The 20857-nt window shown below is 53.6% G+C and overlaps 1 protein-coding gene across 4 annotated transcripts in view; it reads left to right on the top strand.

Annotated features, from left to right (window-relative positions):
• The first annotated feature begins 17418 nt into the window (after nt 1-17418).
• POU2F2 (POU class 2 homeobox 2) overlaps nt 17419-20857 on the top strand; it is a 41563-nt gene continuing 38124 nt past the window's right edge. For 3 of the 4 annotated variants that reach the window (XM_004388752.2, XM_004388754.3, XM_012559192.2), the window contains exon 1: nt 20083-20131. In XM_004388752.2, coding sequence (XP_004388809.1) covers nt 20104-20131 — 28 coding nt within the window. In that variant the 5' untranslated portion in view covers nt 20083-20103. Of the gene's footprint in view, nt 17431-20052; nt 20132-20857 lie in introns of those variants that run through there. The other variant, XM_004388753.1, reaches the window with a different exon arrangement.

Genomic DNA, 20857 nt, shown 5'->3' with positions numbered 1-20857 from the left:
GTAAGGGGGACACGGAGGTGGGGGGCCTGGGTACGGCTGCGGGAAAGGGAAGCACGGCAAGCGGAGGGAGAGAGAGGAGGCAGAGGCAGGCAGGCAGCCAGCCGGCTTTATATCCCTGCCGTATTGATCTACCATGTCACAGCCCCGGTCGATAGCCAGCCGAGAAAGAGAGAGGGAGAGAAGGGAGGGGAGGTTTGGGGGAGGGCAGCCGGGACCCTTATAGTCCTTGGCCCATATGGGGCCTTCTTGGTAGGCTGTGGGGGCATGTTCAAGCTTGGCCACCCCTCCCAAAAAAAGAGGTCACCTGTCCTCCCCCTCTTCCTCTCAGCTGAGGCCCTCTCCCAGAGAGCCGCCTCAGCCTCGGTAGAAGAGCTGAAGTATTTCTGCCTGTCTCTCTGGCTGTCCCTTATCCCTTAATGCCTCAGCCCCCCTCGCCCCTCCACAGTTGCTGGCCAGGCAGGAGGCCCTGGGCGTGTCTGTCGTGTGGCTTTTGGACAAACAGGAGTTTGATTCTTCCTTTGCTGTATGACCGTGGACAGGAGATGGAACCTCCCTGAATGCCTTCTTCCCCAGCCACCAATGGCTGGGCACTCAGCTGGGGCCTGTACTTTCCAACTTCAAGTTCCTCCCCACTGCTATACCAGGCCACCGCTGGAAAGAGATCACATTTAGAATTTCTTTCTCCTTCTCTCCCACCCAACCCCCTGGCCTGGGAGAGGGGAAAGCTCAGCCTCTCCCACTCCTCGGCCTCTCCTCGTCCTCCCCTCAGCCTCTCCCTCTCCTAACCTCTCCCTGTCTGCAGCTTCTCTTTCTCCTCACCCTCTCCCCATCCTCAGCTTCCCCCCGTCCTCAGCCTTTCCCGTCCTCGCCCTCTCCCTGTCCTCAGCCTCTCCCCGTCCTCAGCTTCTCCCCGTCATCAGCTTCTCCCTGTCCTCAGCCTCTCCTGTCCTCAGCTTCTTCCCATCATCAGCTTCTCCCTGTCCTCACCCTCTCCCTGTCCTCAGCCTCTCCCTGTCCTCAGCCCCTCCCACTCCTCAGCCTCTCCCTGTCCTCAGCCTCTCCCTCTTCTCAGCTTCTCCCTCTCCTTAGCCTCTCCCTCTTCTCAGCCTCTCCCTCTCAGCCTCCTCTTCTGTCTCCATAGACCCTTCCACCACCTGTCCCCTGTCTAAGCCTCCCCTGACCTGTGTGGGGAAGGTGGGGAAGGTGTCCTTCTTGGGGGGGAAGGGGAGTGAGGGGAGAGGATCCAGGACAGAGCTGAGAACCCTGGGGCTGTGCCTCCATCCTGGATCCCAACCCTGGCTTTCTCTTTCCCTCTAGGCCTCAGTTTCCCCTCACCCTCACCCAACCCTGCTCAAGCTTGAAGGTTCTATATGGCTCTGGGATCTGCAGGGGTTGGTGCAGATGGGAGGCATGGGAGGCAGGGCCATCCGGAGGGCAAGCCCAGGCCAGAGGGGTGCTGGCTACCCCTCCCTCAGCCCAAGACTGCTCTGGGTCCCAGGTGCACTCCCGCAGCCCCCAGCTCCCTGGGGCTCCAGTTCTTTGTCTATTCATACCCTCCTCCCCTCCCAGCCCAGCCTCAGAGAGGTTGAGGGATCACCTTAACCTTGACCCAAGGGGGAGGGCAGAGGAGGAGCAGACGGCCCCCACCTCTGCCTTCTGCCCATGGCCATCCTGACATCCCCTCTGCTCCCTGCTTCCCTGAGTACCAGGCTGCCCCCCCACCCAGCGTCAGGGCTGCAGCTCTCTTTGTTAGGAAGGGGGAGGGGAAAGAGCTGAGCTGTGGGGACGTGGCCTGACCCCCGACCTCTCCCCCTCCCCCCTCCCATCTGGGTCCCCAGAGGCTCAGAGCCCCCTTGACGGACAGTTCTGACCATCAGCCAAATGGCTCTGGGAGAGAGCAGGGCCAGGTAGGGGGGAGGGGAGGAAGGCCTAGTCTGGGCCCTGAGCCCACCGTGGGTGTGGGGAGGGGACAGTTCCATGGGTGGAGGGAGGCCTTTAGGAGGGGTGGCAGGGCAGATGAGCACCCACGAGGACAGGCTCTGGGGGAGCCTGACTCTACTGGGGGGACATGGGGGCAAAGTGGGGCTTAGCCCGGGGCCAGCACCTCTGGGTGCCTGTGGGTAGGGGCCTGGCCTGGGCAGACACCCCCACCCTGCCCCCACCCAGCCTGCGGCATTGAGAGTGCAGCGAGTTTTAAAAAAAAAAAAATTAAAAGAAAAAAAAAAAGCAGGAGCAGGAGAAGCTGGGGGAAAAAATATATAAGAAAAAATATAATAAGAACTAAGCGGTGGCTGCAGGAGAGAGAAAGGGCAGGAGGCGGGGAGGGGGGCGCAGGGGGGAGGCCGGCTCGGGCCCTGGTCGCTGCGGAGGCCCGGCCGCCGGCCTCTGCGCTTCCGCGTCCCCCCTGCCAGCCCCCTCCAGCCCCGATCGATCCAGTTTCTTGGCAATAAAGCATTTTTATTGTCAGCTGCCCTGAATGCCAAATGTGAGCCTGGTCCTGCTCCCCCCTCAACCCGCTTCCTCACCACCCCTCCCCCAGCCCTCCTCTACCCCTCCCCTGCTGCCCCCCCATCACAGACTCAGCATCATCCATCACCCCCTCCTCTTCCTCCTCATCCATGTCAGCCACAGTCCCCATCCACATCCTCAATAATCCATCAAGCCCCCTCCACATCTAGGCTCCTGTGCTCCCCTCCCTAGCCCCAAACCTGGAGGGAGCAGAGTGGTGGTCTCTGGACCAGTGGTCTTGGGGGGTCCGTGGATGACAGGAGTACAGGAGGATGCTGGGGTGGTCAGGCAGGGAGACAGTGGCCACAGGTTGAGGGAGGCATTGGCAGAAGTCAGGAGAGTGGACGCCAGCAGGGGGCAAGAACAGGTGGGGTCTTCACAGGCCCCCAAGGGGGATGGCCGCTCCACCCCTCCACCCCTGGCCCCATTGCAGCGCCTCAGCCTGTCAGCCCTGCAGGAACTTGGCCCCTCTCTTTGGGTTGAACACCCTCCCGTATATCAGTCTCAGCTCTGCCCACAATGGCCCCTTCAGGACTGGGGACAGCACTCGGCACCCACTGGACTGGGGGTGTGAGGGGCAGCGGAGAGGGTGTCAGGAAGCGATTTACGGATGGTCAGTCTGCAGTCCCAGCTCTGCTTGCCCTCCTCCCTCCCCCTTTCTTTTTCTCTTTGTCTCTCTCTCTCTTTCTGCTTCTCTCTGTCTCTGTTCTTCTGTCTCTGTTGCTGTCCGACTTTGACTCTCCTTTATTGCTGCCTGTCCCTCCTGGGATCGGAAAACCTCCACACCCTTCTCTGTTCTGCCTTCATAGTCCGCATGGATTCTTTCCCTACACCCCTCTTTTCTCTGTCCCCCCACGTAGGTTTCCCTCAGTCCTTTTCTACCCTGTCCACCCACCCCCCATATCACTTGTCCCATTCATCCCCCCTCTCTTGGATCATCCCCCTCTCCCACAGTCGTAAAAATAAACACAGGTCCAGATCCTTGGAACGCCAGCAGAAAGCACAGGGAAAAGGTCTGAAGCCCCTTCCTCCCCGCGTCCTGGGGGTGTCCATGTCTGGCCAAGTCAGAGCATGGCTACACCGGCAAAGATAAGGCTGGAGAGCCCAGACCGAGTGCCTGTGTGCCAGCCACAGATGTCGACAGATGTCCGCATGGAGTTTTGCTCAGGTCTCTTGCCTACCCCAAGCCTTGGCTGTCTCCTAAAAGGAAGCTGCTCAGATAGCATTCACAGCTCCTGGTGTTTACAACCCGTGCCTTGGAGGCCTGGATTCTCGTCTCTGGGGAGGAGGTGGGGGCAGCTCTTAGCAGGATCCTTGCCCGGGGAACACGGGTGCCTCCTTTATCCACCTCAGGGCTGCGGGCTGCCCTCTCACCTGGAGACATGGGTAGGGGCTGGCCTGGGTCATGTCCTGGATGCCAAGATTTTTCTTGTCAGCCTGTGCAGGGGAGTGACCCCACCAGGGTCATGCTTTAGGGAGGAGTAAAGGGAATGGATTCACGATCCTGGGCCCTACTGCCATCATCAGCTCCCAAGGGCAGGGGCTGTGTCCTTCATCCCTAGCTGGTGGACCAGATTCAAGAAATATCTGTGGAGTAAGTGAGTGAGAGCTGAAGAGGCTGTGCAGTGGCCCAGGCGGGGGTGGGGGAGAGGCGGGGAGGCAGAGATGGTCTGAAGGATGGCTCCGGGTGGGAAGGAGCTGGGGGATTCAGATATCTCTGGGCTGAATTAATGGGAAATTGACAGCTGGGGGACATTCGGGAGGAGGAGCATCCCAGGATGACCCTGGGGCTCCTTTCCAACTGGCCACCCTTTACCTAGGACTCAGTGACCCAACCAGCTACCCTAATCGTGTCAACAGACCTTCACATCCTCCTCTGAGGCCTCACAGCTACCTGGGCTACATGGCTTAGCAGTGGGGGGCCTGGGAGGCCTTACAAAAGGGAGTGAGGAACTCTGTGTTGTAAAGAGGAAGCCATTTGTGTTAAAAAGGTTGTGTATCTACACGGAGACCTAACCTTGCGTCACATGAGGCCTCTGCCTAAAACAGTTCTTACTTTTCACTGGCTGTGAAGTTTTTATACTACCTTCAGATCATAGTTTTCCAATAAGTCAAAGGCCTTCTTAATAAAAGAGAGAAAAATCCCTCGGGGGCCATGTGAGGGAGGCCAGGGCACAGGAACTAGGACCAGGCGTGAGCTGGGGTGGGGCTGGGCCTGGGATGGAGGGGAGGTTGGTGGGGGATTGGCAGAGTATGGGATTCTGGCCAAGGCCCAGGAAACCTGGAAGGAGGTGAGTGATCTGGTGGAGGGAGGGCAGGAGATTGGGGGACCCCTTGCCTGCAGTGACTATGTCACCACCTCCCTGGCTGCCTGAGGACTGTCCCCCTGGACCAAGGCCACCCTTTGGAGTGCGGGACACGTTGAGGCTTCCCACTTTGTGCCTTTGCAGCTGGGTGCAGGTGTGGGACTCCTTTCCCTTTCTGTCTGGCTCCAGATGCTCCTCCTTTGGGAGTCCTCTCTGGTTGCCTCTCTCTCCACTGGCCTCTTACCATCTTCCAAACCTGCCCCCGAGCTCTTGCTTGTGTTGTTCCCCCAAGTGGAAGAGTAACAATCACAGCAGCTGCTTACAGACTGCTTACTGCGTGTCTCAATGAATCCCCTGCCCACCCTATGTGGTAGGCATTATCGTGATCCCCGCTTTGCAGATGGGGACATTGAGGCTCAGAGAAGGGCAGTGACTTCTTGCCGAAGGTCACCAGCCAGTGGGTGGTGGAGCCAGGACTGCCATTCAGACTCATTTGACTCTGGTTGGTCCTCTTCATTGGTTCAGTTTGTCTAGTGCCCATGACTAGGGCCAACCTCTGTTGGAGATGCTTGGAAAACATGACTGTCTCCATGTGAAGGGTTCAAATCCCACCTCTGCCATGTACACTGTGACAGCACGGGCGGGTGGCTCCTTCTCTCTGAGCCTCAATTCTCTCCTTTGAGTGGGTTATCATCTTCCAAACCACCACTTCATGGGAGTCAATGAGATTTGTTGTTGTTAGGTGCTGTTGAGTTGGTTCCAACTCATAGTGACCCCATGTACAACAGAACAAAACACTGCCCAGTCCTGTGCCATCCTCACAGTCATTGCTATGCTTGAGCCCATTGTTGCAGCCACTGTGCCAGTCCATCTCATTGAGGGTCTTCCTCTCTTTCACTGACCCTGTACTTTACCAAACATGATGTCCTTCTCCAGGGACTGGAAGAGGAAATGTAAAATGCTCGGCAGTTAAGGTTACCTGACAAATGGCCGTGCACTTCCCAATTATTGTTCTCTTTTCTGAATCCTGCCTGTCCTGTAGATCTAGTCCTTTCAAGATTGTAGAGCATATTTTTTTTCCCAAAGCGCCGTCAAATTCATTGTCTACTTGAAACCTCACCACCACCTTATAAGGAAGGAATTATCATCTTGATTTTACAGAAGTGGAAACTGAGGCTAGAACACTCAAGTACTTTGCCTCAGGAGCTTGTTCCCACAGAGGGTCCACTTAACCCATGCGTTCCACACATCCGTCGAGCCCTTGCAATGTGCTGGACTTTGTGCTGCACATGGGAGATACAGCAGTGAGCAAAACTGGCACAGCCTGCTTTCACTGAGCTGACGAATGGAAGGGGATACAGATCTTTAAGTGGAAATACTAATTAAATACATAATAAGAAACAGCGATAAGTTCCTCTACAGAATAAAATAGAATAAGCAGTCAGGAGAGAGAGGGCAAGACATTTAAGCTGAGCCTTGAAAGATGAATAGGATTTAACCAGGCAAAGAGCATTAGGAGGAGTGTTCCAGGCAGAGGGAACAGCATATGCAAAGGGCCTGGGGTGGGAAGGAGCTTGGCTTGAGGAACAGAGAGGAGGCAGTGTGGCTTGGGGCAGGGTAGGTGAAGGGAAGAGTGATGAGGAAAGAGATGGGAGATGTCGGCAGGGTCAGATCTTTTAAGACTTTGTGGGTTGGGTTAAGGGGTTTGGATTTTATGCGATGTTATGCCCACTCCTTGAGCGAAGGAGTGACAGAGCCCGATTAACTTTCAGAAAGACCGTCCCTGGGTGCCAGGTGGGGACGAGACTACCAGGGTCAGGCACAGAAACAGGGAGACCTGCAGGAGGAGGCTGCTAAAGTCACCCAGGCAGAGATGGTGGTGGCCTGGACTGTGGCAGGGGCAGTGGAGGGATCTGAGAGCTCTTTTGGAATTGGTGACGATACTGAGGCTTAAAGAAGCAGAGTTGCCTATCCAGGGTCACACAGCTGAGCAGGTGAAGAGAGAGGGCCTGAAGCCACGTACGTCTGATCTTGTCCTCTCAGTAGGACAGGGTGCTGCTTTCTCTAGGAGGCTGGGGTAAGCTTCTGGGAGGCAGGCGCCTGGGTTGCAATTATTTGGTGTTCTTCAACCAGAACCCCAATGTGGCTGGTGTCTTTGGCACTGAGGAGAGGTTCATTGCCAGACACAGATCCTGCACAGAGGTGAGCGAGAGTACTTTCCATAGGAAACTCTGTGGATGAGGTCTGTTAGTGGAGCAGGGAGCAGGTGGATCTGAGGACGTTGGTTCCTACCGCAGCTGGGCTTGCTGTGTTAGCTTGGAGAATCTGTTAAGGCCCTATAACATGGGGCTGGGGAAAGAAGTGGGGGTGGTGGATGCTATTCGGTCTACTTCTCAGAGTTGTTGTCAGTCAGAAAGCCTTTAGTGAATGGCTTATATTGGCAGGAGGCCATAAATGGGACAGGGATGGAAGACCCGTAAGGGAGTCTCAGAAAGCAAAGCCCAGAGCTTCCTGCTAAGTTGAAGGGAAGAGGTGGGAAAGGGTCTGAGGGCGAAATAGAGTGCAGTGGATGGAAACGTGGGCTCTGGAGTCCAACTGCATGAGTGCGAATCCTGTTTCCAGCTGTGTGACCCCGGGCAGACGATTTAACCCTATTAAACTTGAGTTTCTTCGTCTATAAAATGGGGATGTTGACAGCGCTTCTCTCATAAGGGTGTTGAGAAGAGTCAGTGAGGAAATGCATGAAAAACACTTCTGACAAGCAGGTAGTGTTGTTGTTAGGTGCTGTTGAGTCAGTTCTGACTCATAACGACCGTATGTACAACAGAACAAAACACTGCCTGGTCGTGCACCATCCTCACAATCATTTTTATGCTTGAGCCCATTGTTGCAGCCACTGTGTCATTCCTTCTCGTTGAAGGTCTTCCTCTTTTTTGCTGACCCTCTACTTTAGCAAACATGATGTCCTTCTCCAGGGACTAGTCCCTGCTGAGCTATCCTCACTTCTAAGGAGCATTCTGGCTGTACTTCTTCCAAGACAGATTTGTTCCTTCTTCTGGTAGTCCATAGTATATTCAGTATTCTTCACCAACACCATAATTCAAAGACATCAATTCTTCCTCCGTCTTCCTTATTCATTCATTGTCCAGCTTTCACATACATATGAGGTGATTGAAAATACCATGGCTTGGGTCAGGAACACCTAGTCCTCAAAGTGACATCTTTGCTTTTTAAAACTTTAAAGAGGTCTTTTGCAGCAGATTTGCCCAATACAATAGGTCGTTTGGTTTCTCGACTGCTGCTTCCGTGGGCATTGATTGTGGATCCAAGTAAAATGAAATCCTTGACAACTTCAATCTTTTCTGCGTTTATCATGATGTTGCTTATTGGTCCAATTGTAAGGATTTTTGATTTCTTTATGTTGAGGTGTAATCCATACTGAAGGCTGTGGTCTTTGATCTTCATCGGTAAGTGCTTCAAGTCCTCTTTCAGCAAGCAAGGTTGTGTCATTTGCATATCTCAGGTTGTTAATGAGTCTTCCACCAATCCTGATGCCCCGTTCTTCTTCATATAGTCCGGCTTCTCGTGTAGGTATAGGGTTCCTCTTTTCACTTGTCCAAAGCAGAACCACTCTTGATTCCCTTCCCTCAAGCTCCTCCAGCCTTCCCCATCTCAGTAAATGGTTGTCATACCAAAAACCTAGACATCTCTCGGTACCTCACTTTTCATCAAGTGTCCAGAGCTCAAAGTTTGCTTCCATGACAGCAGGGACTATGTCTTGTCCAGTCTAGACCAATCCAATTCCACTGCATTAAACTCAGAATAAACGTTTGTGGAGCATCTCCTGAAGGTAGGGCCCTTTTCAGATGGCAGCTCAGAGTCCATATCGCTCAAGAGAGAGGCACAGAGAGGTTGAGTGTCTTTCTCAGAGTCACACAGTGAGGACTCAGCAGGCTTCAGAGAGGCTGAGAGAAGCCAAGGCCACTTCTAACTTTTTCTTCTGTGATAAAATACACATAACATAAAATCTACTGTTTTAAAGTGTACAATTTAGTGACATTTAGTGCTTTCACAATATTGTGCAACTATCACCACTATATAGTTCTTGAACATCACCCCAAAAGGAAATCCCGTACCCATAAAGCAGTCACTCCCTACACCTCTAATTTTTGAGCTTTCTAGTTTACCAGGAATGAAGAAACACCAAAATGGAGTTACGGACTTGTGCTTTTAACCACAACAACAAAATACCATATAACTGATATTTACAAGGTCATTTCAGGATCTATTAAAAAAAAAATCATAGTGCCTCACAGGCAGAGTGGCCTCGCAGTGGCTCCCAACTGTAAAGTTGAAAATGCATATCTTATTTTAATCTCGTCCCTTCCTGAATGTGACACCTGAGCCAAGCAACATCCCCTTCCCGGGCCTCATCGAGCCCTAACCACCTGCTTATGTGACTCCAAAGCTGACACCTTTCCAACCATCTCAGTTGTTTCTGAAGAGATGGGAGAGGCCTAGGACCCCAGGGTGCATGCTGTTGGCGTAATGGGCAGCACGGCCCGGTGGTCAGGAGAGCCCAAGCTCTGGAACCACTTGCCCCATACTGGCTCTGGAGAAAGTCCTTGCCCTCTCTGGGACACCTCAGTGGGCTCCTCTGAAAACAGTCCACCTGCTTTTGTGGATGGTTGTCAAGATGCCCTTGGCACACTGCCTGCCCCGTGCAGGTGCCAGTAGGTGCTCTCATCACTGAGAGTGGTAGTAATGGGGGCCTGGCTGCACAGAGGTCTGAGAACTCAAGGGCATGACCCAACATCAGCCCACTCCTGTGTCCCCCACTCTTGGCACAGGATCTGACACAGAGGACCCTCTGAAAAGGTGTAGAATTGAATTATGTTGAAGAGGCTTTTGGCCAGACCAAACCGAGGGTGAGCAGGGCTGGCCGAAGGCACCACCAGGAGAGGACAGGAGAGCTTAGTGGGGGGCCTAGCCTTTGATTTCTTCTCCACCTCATCCACTTCCTGTGAGGCCAGGCAGGCCCTTCCGTTGGCTTCCTTTTGTAGTGTGGTTATCGTCCCTTGGCCACCTTCTTCTTCAGCAGCTAGATACTGAGTGTCTCCTATGTTGCAGGTGTTGGGGACACAGGGGTGAAGAGGGCAGACACAGGTGGGTGTGATTATTGTCACCATTCTACTTTTAATGTTGTGGTGGGTTCATATCCATACATTATTAAAAATAAATAAAATAAATTAGCCAATGAATAATAAAAGAGGGCTCTGCCCAGCCCAGCGACAGGAGCATGTCATGAGCCAAGGATTATGATTAATGCAATTTTTGTGCACCTGAGGTCCTTTTAAAAAGGGAAATAAAACATAACAGGACAGAATGCTGTGTCCTCCTGGTGCGTACATTCCCAGAGGGTAGGAGAGGGAGATAGATAACAAACACATAATCCACGGAAACAGGAATGTCAGATGGTGAAGAGTGCTAGGAAGAAAAATACAGCAGGGCAAAGGAGAGAGAGATGGGGAGAGCAAAGACTATGTTGGATAAAACCAGAACCAAACCCCTTGCCATAGAGTTGATTCCAACTCCTAGCGACCCTATAGGACAGAGTAGAGCTGCCCCATGGGGTTTCCAAGGAGTGACTGGTGTATTCAAACTGCCAACCTTTTGGTTAGCAGCCAAGCTCTTAACCAGATAGGATGAGCAAAAAGGCCTGTCTGTGGAGGGGATGTTTAAGTGAATCCTAGTGTAAGTGAGGGAACAGCCAGAGCAAAGGTCCTGGGGCAGAGAGGACTGTGGGCGGGTTGCAGGAACAGAAGCAGGCAGCATGGAGGAAGTAAGGTGGAAGCGACGGGAGATGACATCCAGGAGATGCCCGTAGAGGTGGGCAAGGGCCAGTTCACAAGGCAGGGGGCCAGGGAAGGCAGTTTGGAATGAGGAGTCTTAAAGACGGCTTGGAATGGGGCTTACTTGGCCAGCCTACCCTGCGACCTCCCAGCCTCGGGCTGTTAGTACCCTGGACAGCGGCCCCGGTCCCTCAGCAGGCAGAGCAATGGGGCGCACCCTGCTGAACTTCAACTTACATTAACGTCTGTTTTGGGGCAGCGAACTGGGAGTGAAGTGGTAGTGGAGATGATACCGAAATGAGTACACGTCAGCCCCTGCCCGCGGAAGCGCACAGCTGTGTGGACAAGACATAAATGTACAGTTTAATGAACCATTATCAGGCGAACATCTGTGTAACCACCCTCAGGTGGAGATAGAGAAGCGGCCAGCACCCAGAAGCCCCCGCCCCTGTGTGTCCTTTTCTGAGTATACCTGTCCCTCCCTGTTGGAGGAAACCTCTATCCTCACTTTTAGGATAATCATTTCTTTGCTTTTCTTTATAGTCAGCCACCTATGTATCATCTAATATAAAGTGAAACCTGTGAAACCTGGAATTCAGCAGGACTGCCTTGTTCTTCCGGGTCTTACAAATTTTCTGCCTTTGGCGGGGAGCAGTCTTACCACTTTTCTGTCGCTCTCTGTTAGTGAAAAATATTTGTGTTTTTCTTTCTGACAGGTTTCTGCCTTACACGTTCTGGCTTTTGCAGGTTTTGCTGTATTCTAATTTTAATTCAACAACGAATACAATCTCATTATAAATACCCAAATCATTACAGAAAAGGCTGAAATCCCCTTTGAGTCCTCTCTGCTTCCCTAGTCCTGATCCCCTCACCAAAGGTAGCTGTCATTAGTTATTCACCTTGCAGACCTTTTTCTCTGTATTTGCTCAATGCATACACAGTTATAGGAAATGTATAGTGTTTTTGTATGTGCTTTACAAAAATGATATCACATTGTATAAACCATTCTGCAACTTGCATTTTCACTCAACAGTATCTTGGAGAACTTTCCATGTCCATATCCAAAGGTCTTTCATTTTCTTTTGCAACCACATGGTATTCCTGAATATACTATATGAATACAGGCAGTCCCCGACTTACGATGAATATACTATATGAATACAGGCAGTCCCCGACTTACGATGAATATACTATATGAATAAAGGCAGTCCCTGACTTACGATGAGGTTCAGTTCCGACGACTCCATTGCAAGTCAATTCTGACATAGGTTGGATACCTGATTTTTTTTAGTTTTCATTATTATTGCCTTTTATTATCAGTATCTTTATAAGTCTGATCTCTATTTGTCTTTGGGGGTTGGAAACATTACATATAAACTTACGGATATATTTTTAATACATACATACATAAAAATACACAAATCATTAAAAAAAAGGATGGTCGTAAGTGTAGTTTGTTGTAACTCGAATACATTGGGGACTACCTACACACTATGATTTCCTTAGCCACTGTTCTGTAGGTGTTATTTTGGTTGTTTCTGTTTTTTTCTATTTCAAACCTTGATGCAGTGAGCACCATGTACTCACCTCTTTATGCACAGTGGCAAGTATTTAAGATTAATGAAGTTCCTATCAGTCTGTGCTACTGTCCTCATTTCAAAGATGAGGAACCTGAGGCTCAGAGAGGTGAAGTCACTTGCCCAGGGTCACACAGCAAATGAGTGGAGGAATCAGTTTCCAAACCCTCATCTAGCTGATTCCAAAACTGGTGCTGTATACATCAGTACAGATAACAATGGAACAGATGTCCTAACTCAACAAGCATGCCTGGTTCCCCAGCTATATGCAGGGCTCCAGCTCTACAGAGGTGAAGCAAACCCAGCCCTGCCCTCAGGAGCTCATGGTCATTGGGAAGTAATTACAATGCAGTACCATTAGTGCTATGAGTTGGAAGTGACTTGATGACACCCAGCAGCAACAACAACAACCGTTAGTGCTAAAGCCCAGGGATGCTGCCTGGAGCCATGGGAAGACTGGGGTCATTACTATTAACTGGGCCTCGGGGGGAGTCAGAAAAAGCTTCCAGAGAAGGGAGATTTGAGTAGAGACTGGTGAGTAGAATTTGTGCAGCAGACAAAGCAGGCATGAAGGACAGAGCATGTAGGGGAACTCATGTCGAGCAGAGGGAAATGGTGAGCTCTGAGGGCAAAATTAGCCAAAGAGGTCGGCAGGGGCCAGATCCACATGGGCTTGGAAAGCCAGCCTTGGAAGCCATTCTGTGGGCCAGGGGAGCCTGGAGGGATTCATTCATTCCGCAAATGTGGGTCGAGCACCTGTTACACGGCAGGTACTGTTCTAGGTGTCGGGAATGCCACAGTGAACAAGACAGAAAAGGACATCTGCTTTCAGAGAGCTTACCTTTTAGAGGGGGAAGCAGACAGCAAAACAAGTCGATGGTAATTAAATTCTGGAGAGTGCTATGAATAAAATAAAACTGGGCAAGAGAGTGGAGAGTGACTCAGAGAGGGCCTCTCAGAGGAGGTGGTCTTTGAGCTGAGTTCTGAAGGATGAGAGGAATGGGAAGAAATGGGGAAGAGCATTCTAGGAGGGGGCCCGGCAAGGGCAGAGACCCCAAGATGGGGACAAACTTGGCTTCTTCCAGGACCCATCTCATGTGGGAGTGGTGAGGTCCTGCAGGGGGTGGAGTTTGTCCTAGGGCAGCAGGGAATCACTGGAGGACTCTGGATGGGAGGCAAGGGCCCTTGAAGTTCAGCCTTTGGACAGCTCCTTGTGTGGGTGAGACAGTGGCCGCTGAGCCTGCAGGGTCAGTGCTAGGCGAGTGGGAAGTCAGCGCTGGAGTCTGCAGCGTGGAGGCATTTGGGCTGTGGAGAGGGTTGACGCGGTGTGGGGGCAGACGGGGGCCACTGGGCTGAGGGCGGAGCTTTGTCAGGGGAAGGTCCAGGACCAGGCACCTGCTCCCTTGGCTCCTTTGGAGGCCCTGGTGAGTACGTGGCAATGGATGCCAAGGACACTGTTCTTGGAAGACCTACAGTCTGAGAGAGACACGTTCCAACCAAGATGAAGGGCAGTGAGCTCAGCACAGCAGTTTAGGCACAGGCTTTGGGGTCAGCGAGGCTCTGGGTCCCCACCATCCTAGCCATGTGGTCATGGGCCTTAGTTTCCTCATCTTTAAAATGGGATTAATAGAAGTCCCTACTTCATAAAGTCATGGGTGAGAAGTCCAGGGAATCCTAAGTATACTCATCCAGGTCCTCCTTTGAGTAAGTCTGCAATACACGATCTAGCTCTCTCTCTATTCTTTCTTTGTCCTACAGGTAGTGATCCATCAGTCCCTCTTGACTTTTTCTGTTTTTCTCAAGTCATAGAACGTTAGAGCTGGAAGAGGTCTTAGAGTGTTCCTCCAGCTTTTCCCGTCCCCACTTGTAGATGGGGAAACTGAGGCCCAGAGAGTAGAGGGGGCAGTCACCAACTGGCTGGTTTCAGAAGGGGATCTGGTTGGTTCTCTGGCTTTTCTCCACTTCTCTGAGCCATCTCACATTGCTTCTTGATTTCTTCTTGCTTGAGATGAAAGCCTGGAAATTCTGGTGGATTCAGGAAATGGGGGGAATGCAAAGAGGAGTGTTTGTGTCAATGTGACTTTACTAAGTACCTTCCTGCCTCCAAGATGCCTCTTCCTGATCTTCCTGGGCACCGATCCCAGCATCTTCCCCAAGACCTGCTCCATGGCTTGGGTCCCTGCTCTCTATCAGTGATGGCCAAGCATCCAGCGAGCCATCCTGGCCCAGCCCCCCACCTCCAGTCTCCCATTCCCGTAGACTGTATCTTGAATTTGTGCCTTCATCTTCATCCTCATGGCCCCATCATCCACTGCCTGGACTATTGTCCCAGCCTCCCCACTGGTCATCCTGCCTCCAGAGTCCACCCCCACCAGTCTGTCCTCCATCCCAGTCTCTGATGAAGCTTCGTTACACTGAATCTCCCTGCTCAAAATCCTTCCACCTTCCAGCCTCACCCATGGATGCCTGCCCTGTCTTTCTCATCCCAGCTTGAGCTCTCCTTCCTCCCCCAATCTTCCCACCTACCTGGGCCTCATTCTTGACTCCCCCCTCCCCCTCACACCCCACCTTTACCGATCACCACATCCTGTTGCTTCTACTCTCAAAATTGCTTCTGGGGACACCTGCTTCTTTCCATCCCTACTGCTACCACCCTGGCCCCAGCCACCACCATCTCTTGTCAGCCTCCTTGCAGCTGACCCCGCTCACATTCTCACCCTCCAGTCTAGCCTCCCACAGCAGGCAGAGTCACCCATTAAAAATGGTCATCGAATCATGTCTCTACCCTACTTAAAACCTGGTGAGTCCCAGTGTATTTAGAATAAAGTCCAAAATTCTTACCGTGGCCTGCAAGGCCCTCTGTGGTGTGGCCCTGCCACCCCTCCACTTTGTCTCCTAGATCCTTCTCCTTGTTCACTCTGCTCCACCCACACGAGTTCCTTTCCGCTGCTAGAGTTGCTGTGTTGCTTGCTGCCTCAGGGCCATCACCTCCTCTGTTCCCATTGCCTGGTGTGCCCTTCCCCACATTCCTTGCCTCACGAATGGTTGAGTTGCTTTGGAAATGCCACCTCCTCAGAACAGTCTTCCACAACATACCGCCCTCCATCTTCCATCAAGTATCACCCTCTTCCTATTCTTGAAAGCCCCTGTCCCAGCTTGGAATGCAATATTTATTTTATGGGTTTTTAAAAATTGTTTCACTCCACAAAAAATAATACACATGAGGAACGTGCTTCTTGGTTCAATCAGATACACAAAGACCAAACAAGCAGCCCTTGTCCAAAAGCAGGATGAGAAGGCAGGAAGGGACAGGAACTGGTCTAATGGACACAGGGAACCTGGGGTAGAAAGGAGGAGTGTGTTGTCACATTGTGGGGATTGCAACCAATGTCACAAAACAATATGTGTATAAATTTTTGAATGGGAAATTAATTTAGCTGTAAAGTTTCACTTAAAGCACAATTAAAAAAGAATTGTTTCACCCCAAAAGACTGTAAGCTCTCAGTGGGGTGAAAAACATCTTTGTTTTGCTTTTACCCACCGTATTCTAGGAGCCTAACAATGGCCAGCACATGTTGCTGTTGTTACCTGCTGTTGTGCTGGCCCCCGACTCACGGTGACCCCATGCACAACAGAATGAAATGCTACCCAGTCCTACACCATCCCCACGATCAGTTGCAGATTGAATGGTGATCCATAGAGCTTTTATTGGCTGATTTTCAGAAGTAGATCACCGGTCTTTCTTCCTAGCCTATCTTAGTCTGGAAGCCCTGCTGAAAACTATTCACATTATAGCAATAGGCAAGCTTCCAGTGACAGAGGGCGCATTGACTAGGAATCAAACTTGAGTCTCCCTTACGGAAGGTGAGAGTTCCATCACTGAACCAGACTCAGTGATGGTTTATGGGAGTATTTTTATCCCCTCCAGCCTTCCCCTTGGACCATGACCTCCTTGAGGGCAGGTTCCAGATCTAGTTCATGTCTGGGTCCTTAGCCCCAGCACAGGCTTGGCTCCAAGGGGCAGGTAGGAAATGTTGGAATTGAAGGAAATGGGGAAGGGCTGGCCTACGTTCAGCCAGGAGGTGATGAGAACCAGACGTCCAGTGCACTGCTGAGTATCAAGACACAGACTCTAAAGGCTGTGGGAGCTGGGCTGTGGGCTATGGGGGGATTCTGATGGACCTGAGTAGGCAGTAGTGGCTATCCGCGGCCCATTGAGGATGGGGAGCATTCCAAGGCTCTGAGAAGGAGGCCCATGGCGGAATAGAGAGAGCACAAGCTGAGAGGAGGACGGGTCTGGGCTTGACTGCTGCCTCCACCACTCACATGCTTTGTGACTTGGGCAGGTGCCTTCACCTCTCTGAGCCCCAGTTCATCAACTGGGGATGATCATAGACCTAACCTCCTTAGAGTGCCATGAGGATGGGGAATAATGTATTGGCTGCAGTATCAGAGTAGACAGCGGCGATGATGCTGATGTTGATGGTGATGATGAAGAAGAAAAAGGAAAAGAAACGTTTTAAGTCCCTGAATGCTGGATGCGCCTAAGCAGAACTTGGGAGTGGCTGCAGCTCGACCTTGACTTTGGGTTACTGGAGAGGCAGTCGTGAGGGGCGCCTGAGGCTGGTGTGGAAATAGGGAATGGAGGCACCAGCCTAGAAGCCAGGAAAATGAGGAAGAGGTGGGCAAGCAGTGGCCAGGGCTGAGGCTGGGGACAAGCAAGACCAGCCACACGTCCCTTTGTGTTTCTGTCTGCCACTCCTGCATTCTATTTTTTCTTCCTCTTAGGGTCCCTGAGCCAGCCTTCTCTGAGCCCCCGGAGGCTGGCCCTGGCCTGGCTCTGCTAAACGCCTCTGTGCTTAGGCAGATGCTGGAGGGAGGCTGTGCAGAGGGAGCTTGGTGTCAATGAGTCCTGGGCCCCGTTCATCTCGTGGCCCAGCCATTGACTCACAATGTGGCCCGTGCATCAGTCTCCACATCTTCCAAGCTGCGAGTCCGGGAGGCCTCTCTGAGCCCCCATACGTTGCAGCCCTGCAGATGAGGGCCGTACCTGTGGAGAAAGACCCCTTGGGTCCCCATGCAGAGCGAGGACATGCAGTGGGGGGTGGGGGGTGAGCGAGAGGTTGCCAGAGACAGCAGGAGTCCAGAGAGAGGCTGGGGACGGAGCCACAGAGAGGGTCCCCAGAGGTGGCCAAGAGGAAGAGGCCATGGCTGAGGGGCTCTGAGGGGTGAGGAATTCTGCTCTGCTGTCCCCGGTGGGCTAGCTGCTCACCCCCACCACTCCCTGCCGGGCCCCCGGGGGACCTCGCTCTAATAATGTATTTGATCGACTCACCGGCCGCGTACAAGCGATTATTGTCTTGTCGGGAGTCAAACGTATCGATCCGGTGAGAAATATGAGCGGAGCAATGGGGCCCGCGTGTCAGTTACCAGCCCCGCTGGCCCTGGGGAGCCCCCTACGTCTCCTTTAATTACCGCTCAGCCCTGAGCCCAGTCTGGCCTCCCCTGCGCCGCCTCCCTCCCGGGCTCCCCGCACCGGGAGTGGCCCCTGCTGGTCCCCAGTCCCATGGCCTGCCTGCCTTGCTCATCATGGCTCAAGGCCTCTTCTCTGGCTGGGAAGCCACCATCTTGCCTGTCCTGAGCCTCACTGCCCTTGCGGCCAGGTCCTACTGTCCAGTGTGCCCCAAACTCTGGCCCTCCCCACTCTCTCTGGCAGGCAGGCAGAGGCCTCAGGCTTACCATCTTTCAAGATCCCCTCACCCAGGCCCAGGGAGCCAGCGTGGGAGGAGGTGGGGTGCGACATTTACTCCTACAAGGAGCGGAGCGTGTAAGGCCTTCCCCAGATGCTGCTCCACTGCAGACCTGGGAGGGCGGCTCCCTAAATGGGCCATCCCTCTCTCCTTGCTCCTTAAAGGGCTGGCATGGGGCCATGCCCCAAAGCAAGCTCCTGACACAGATGGCATTGAATATGGCCGGGGTGGAGCATGGGGGTGCCTTGGTAGGGCTTTGGCCCCCAAACTGTCCTTATGCCCCCCCCCCCCATTTCAAGCCCCTTAAGACAATTCTAAATCAAAACAGAGCTTACGGGGCAAATGCAGCTTCCAGGTAGCTCCAGTCCCCTTCCGCTCACCCTACTGTTGTCCGGAAGACCCTCCTGGATAGAAATCCTGCACCTGCCTTTGAGAGGGAAACAGGGAGAGGGGGAGATGGACCCAGAGGCAGGAGGCCTGAGTGGAGCCCTGTTGGTGTGTGGTCTCTGGCCTTCCTCTGTGAAACGGCCTTTGCAACATGGGAGGTGGAGGGTAGATGCCTGGAAACCCCTTCTGTGTGCAGATAGGCCCTGCGCGTCGCCTCTGTGGGCCTGCCAGCGTGGGCTGCCCGGGTGCGCAGGAATCTCGGGTGCGGATGAGGGAAAACACCCCTGTAGGTCGGCCTGTGTTATGTCCTGCGTGAGTGTGCGTGTGTGACTGTGGGCACACATGGCCCAGTGCCTGGGCGCACTTGGGTAGGTGTGCCCTGGGTGAGGGTCTGTAGGGAGTGTCTGTATGCTGGAGTGACCCAATGTAGGCAGAGAGGGTTGATGTCCGGGCCTGTGCGCCAGATGTGTGTTCATATGTGTCCGTGTGTGCACACGTGTGTGTGTGAAGTGCTGGATCAGTGTGTAGAAATATTTGACCGTATGTGTGTGCCTGCGTGAGTCCAGGCGTCGGTGTGTACGCGTATGGTTTGCGGGCTCTCAGCGTGGGGTGCAGCGTGTCCCGCGGGGCCCCGGCGGGCTGTGTGGAGGCGCCAGGCGGCCCGGCAGCCTCGGCCGCGGTGGCCAGGAGGAGGACGAGGACCGCGCCTTTGTCTGCGCCGCCGTGCGCCTGGAGTGCTGCGCCTTTGTGTGACCCTCGCAGGTGTGCGCGCGGGGGCGGGGCGCGGAGGGGAGAGAAGGGAGGGGCGCCTCCTCCCCAGCCGGCCCCGCCCTCCGGCCCATTGGCTGGGCGCTGCCGCCCTCTGGCGGGCACGGAGGGAAGGGATGGCCCGGGAGCGCCGCAGCGCGTCGGGCAGGCTCGCGGGCAAGGGGACCGGGTGCTCCCCTCCACCAGAGCCTCCTCGGGCTCCGCATCGGCTCCTGGCAGACTTTTCACCGCCCCCATCCAAAGCCCTGACCCACCGCCCGCACTGCCACTGCCCACGGGTACCTCTTCCTCCCAATGGTGTTCCCAGACGCCTCACCTGCGGACAGGTGCGCAGCTCGGTCTTGCCTCCCGCGCCGGACACCTGCCGCGAACGCCTCCTCCCTCTGTGCTTCTTGGCCTAAACATTTCTTGTCTGTGGACTCTTGAGAAAGTCACCTCACTTCTCTGGTCCTCAGTCTTTTCTTCTGTAAAATGGGGGGAATAACAGTACCCACCTCGCGGAGCTGTCATAAGGAACCGGAGAGATGACGCCTGTCAAGTGCGAGGTGCAGGGCCCAGCACTGGGAAAGCAGCACCCTCTCCCCAAAGCTGTTATTGAGCCAGAGTTTTATTGTTGTTTGGGCCTCTCTTCTCTCTCTGACTCACGTGCCCTTTCCAGATGTGTTTGCTCCTGCGGGGCAGCAGAAGGACTGGGCAACTGTTGCTGGCACCTGGGGAGGGCGCGCAGCTGGAGGAGTCAATCCTTCCAGACTGCTTCCCCTCCACCCCACTACCCACTCCACAGGAATTGGGGTCCCCTGCTGGGGTAGGGGAAGGGCCAGGGTATCTTCCCTTCCGAAGGGGGCGGACCGGCCCTGTGGTTTCCTCCCTGGGTGACTTCCGGCAGGGAGGGCTTGGCCCCCAGAGGGCGGGGAGATGACACAGTTATTCCCCCAGCCCTGGCCGGGCAAGCAGCATGGTTCACTCCAGCATGGGGGCTCCAGGTAAGGGGGTCTGCACCTGCACCAGTGTTGGACAGGACAGGCTGGACATTTAGGTTCATTTTCTGCGCCACCTCTGCTGGCCCTCCCCCGTCCTTTCTCTTAGCTGTCCCTTTGCCCTTTTGCTCTGCACTTTAGCAACGCCCGCTTCCTGCCCTGAGTCCCCACTGCCCCCAGCTCCTCTTTACCCACCCTCCTCACATCAGGCACCTCTCCCCAGCTTCCAACACCCCCCCAATCTCTGTTGTCCTGCTCTGAGGGATGGTGAGGGGATGGAGCCAGGTGTGGGTGTCTGGCCCTTAAATAGAGGACCAGTGGGTTGGGGGACATGGGTGATCCTTGGATGAGAACTGCAAAGGGGTTGGAAGATTGAGTTGCTGGACCTGGGGCCGGCATTCTCTTTCTGAGTGTGTGTGTGTGTGTGTGTGTGTGTGTGTGTGTGTGTGTGGTAGCTCTGAGTCTTGTGAGTGCGACTGTCATGCGCCTGTGTGTGAGTGAGTGTGGGGGGCTGTTGTGTGTAGCATTGTAGGGGTGGCCTTGGCCCTGGCCTCCTTATCTAAACCAGCACTCACTCACCCCATCATACTGTGGCCCCTCTCCCTGCATTCTCTTGTCTCCAGGGCACTTATCACGGCATGAAGTTTTACTGTATGTTTGTTTGTGTGCTTATGAAGTGCTTCCTCCACCGAATTTCAGATGATTGTGTGAACATTGTGTGCCAGTCACTGT

This window comes from Trichechus manatus, unplaced genomic scaffold, assembly GCF_000243295.1.
Source record: "Trichechus manatus latirostris isolate Lorelei unplaced genomic scaffold, TriManLat1.0 scaffold00216, whole genome shotgun sequence".
Lineage (NCBI taxonomy): Eukaryota > Metazoa > Chordata > Mammalia > Sirenia > Trichechidae > Trichechus > Trichechus manatus.
The sequence above is the reverse complement of the archived record's forward strand: the minus strand, read 5'-3'. Positions and strand labels throughout refer to the sequence as shown.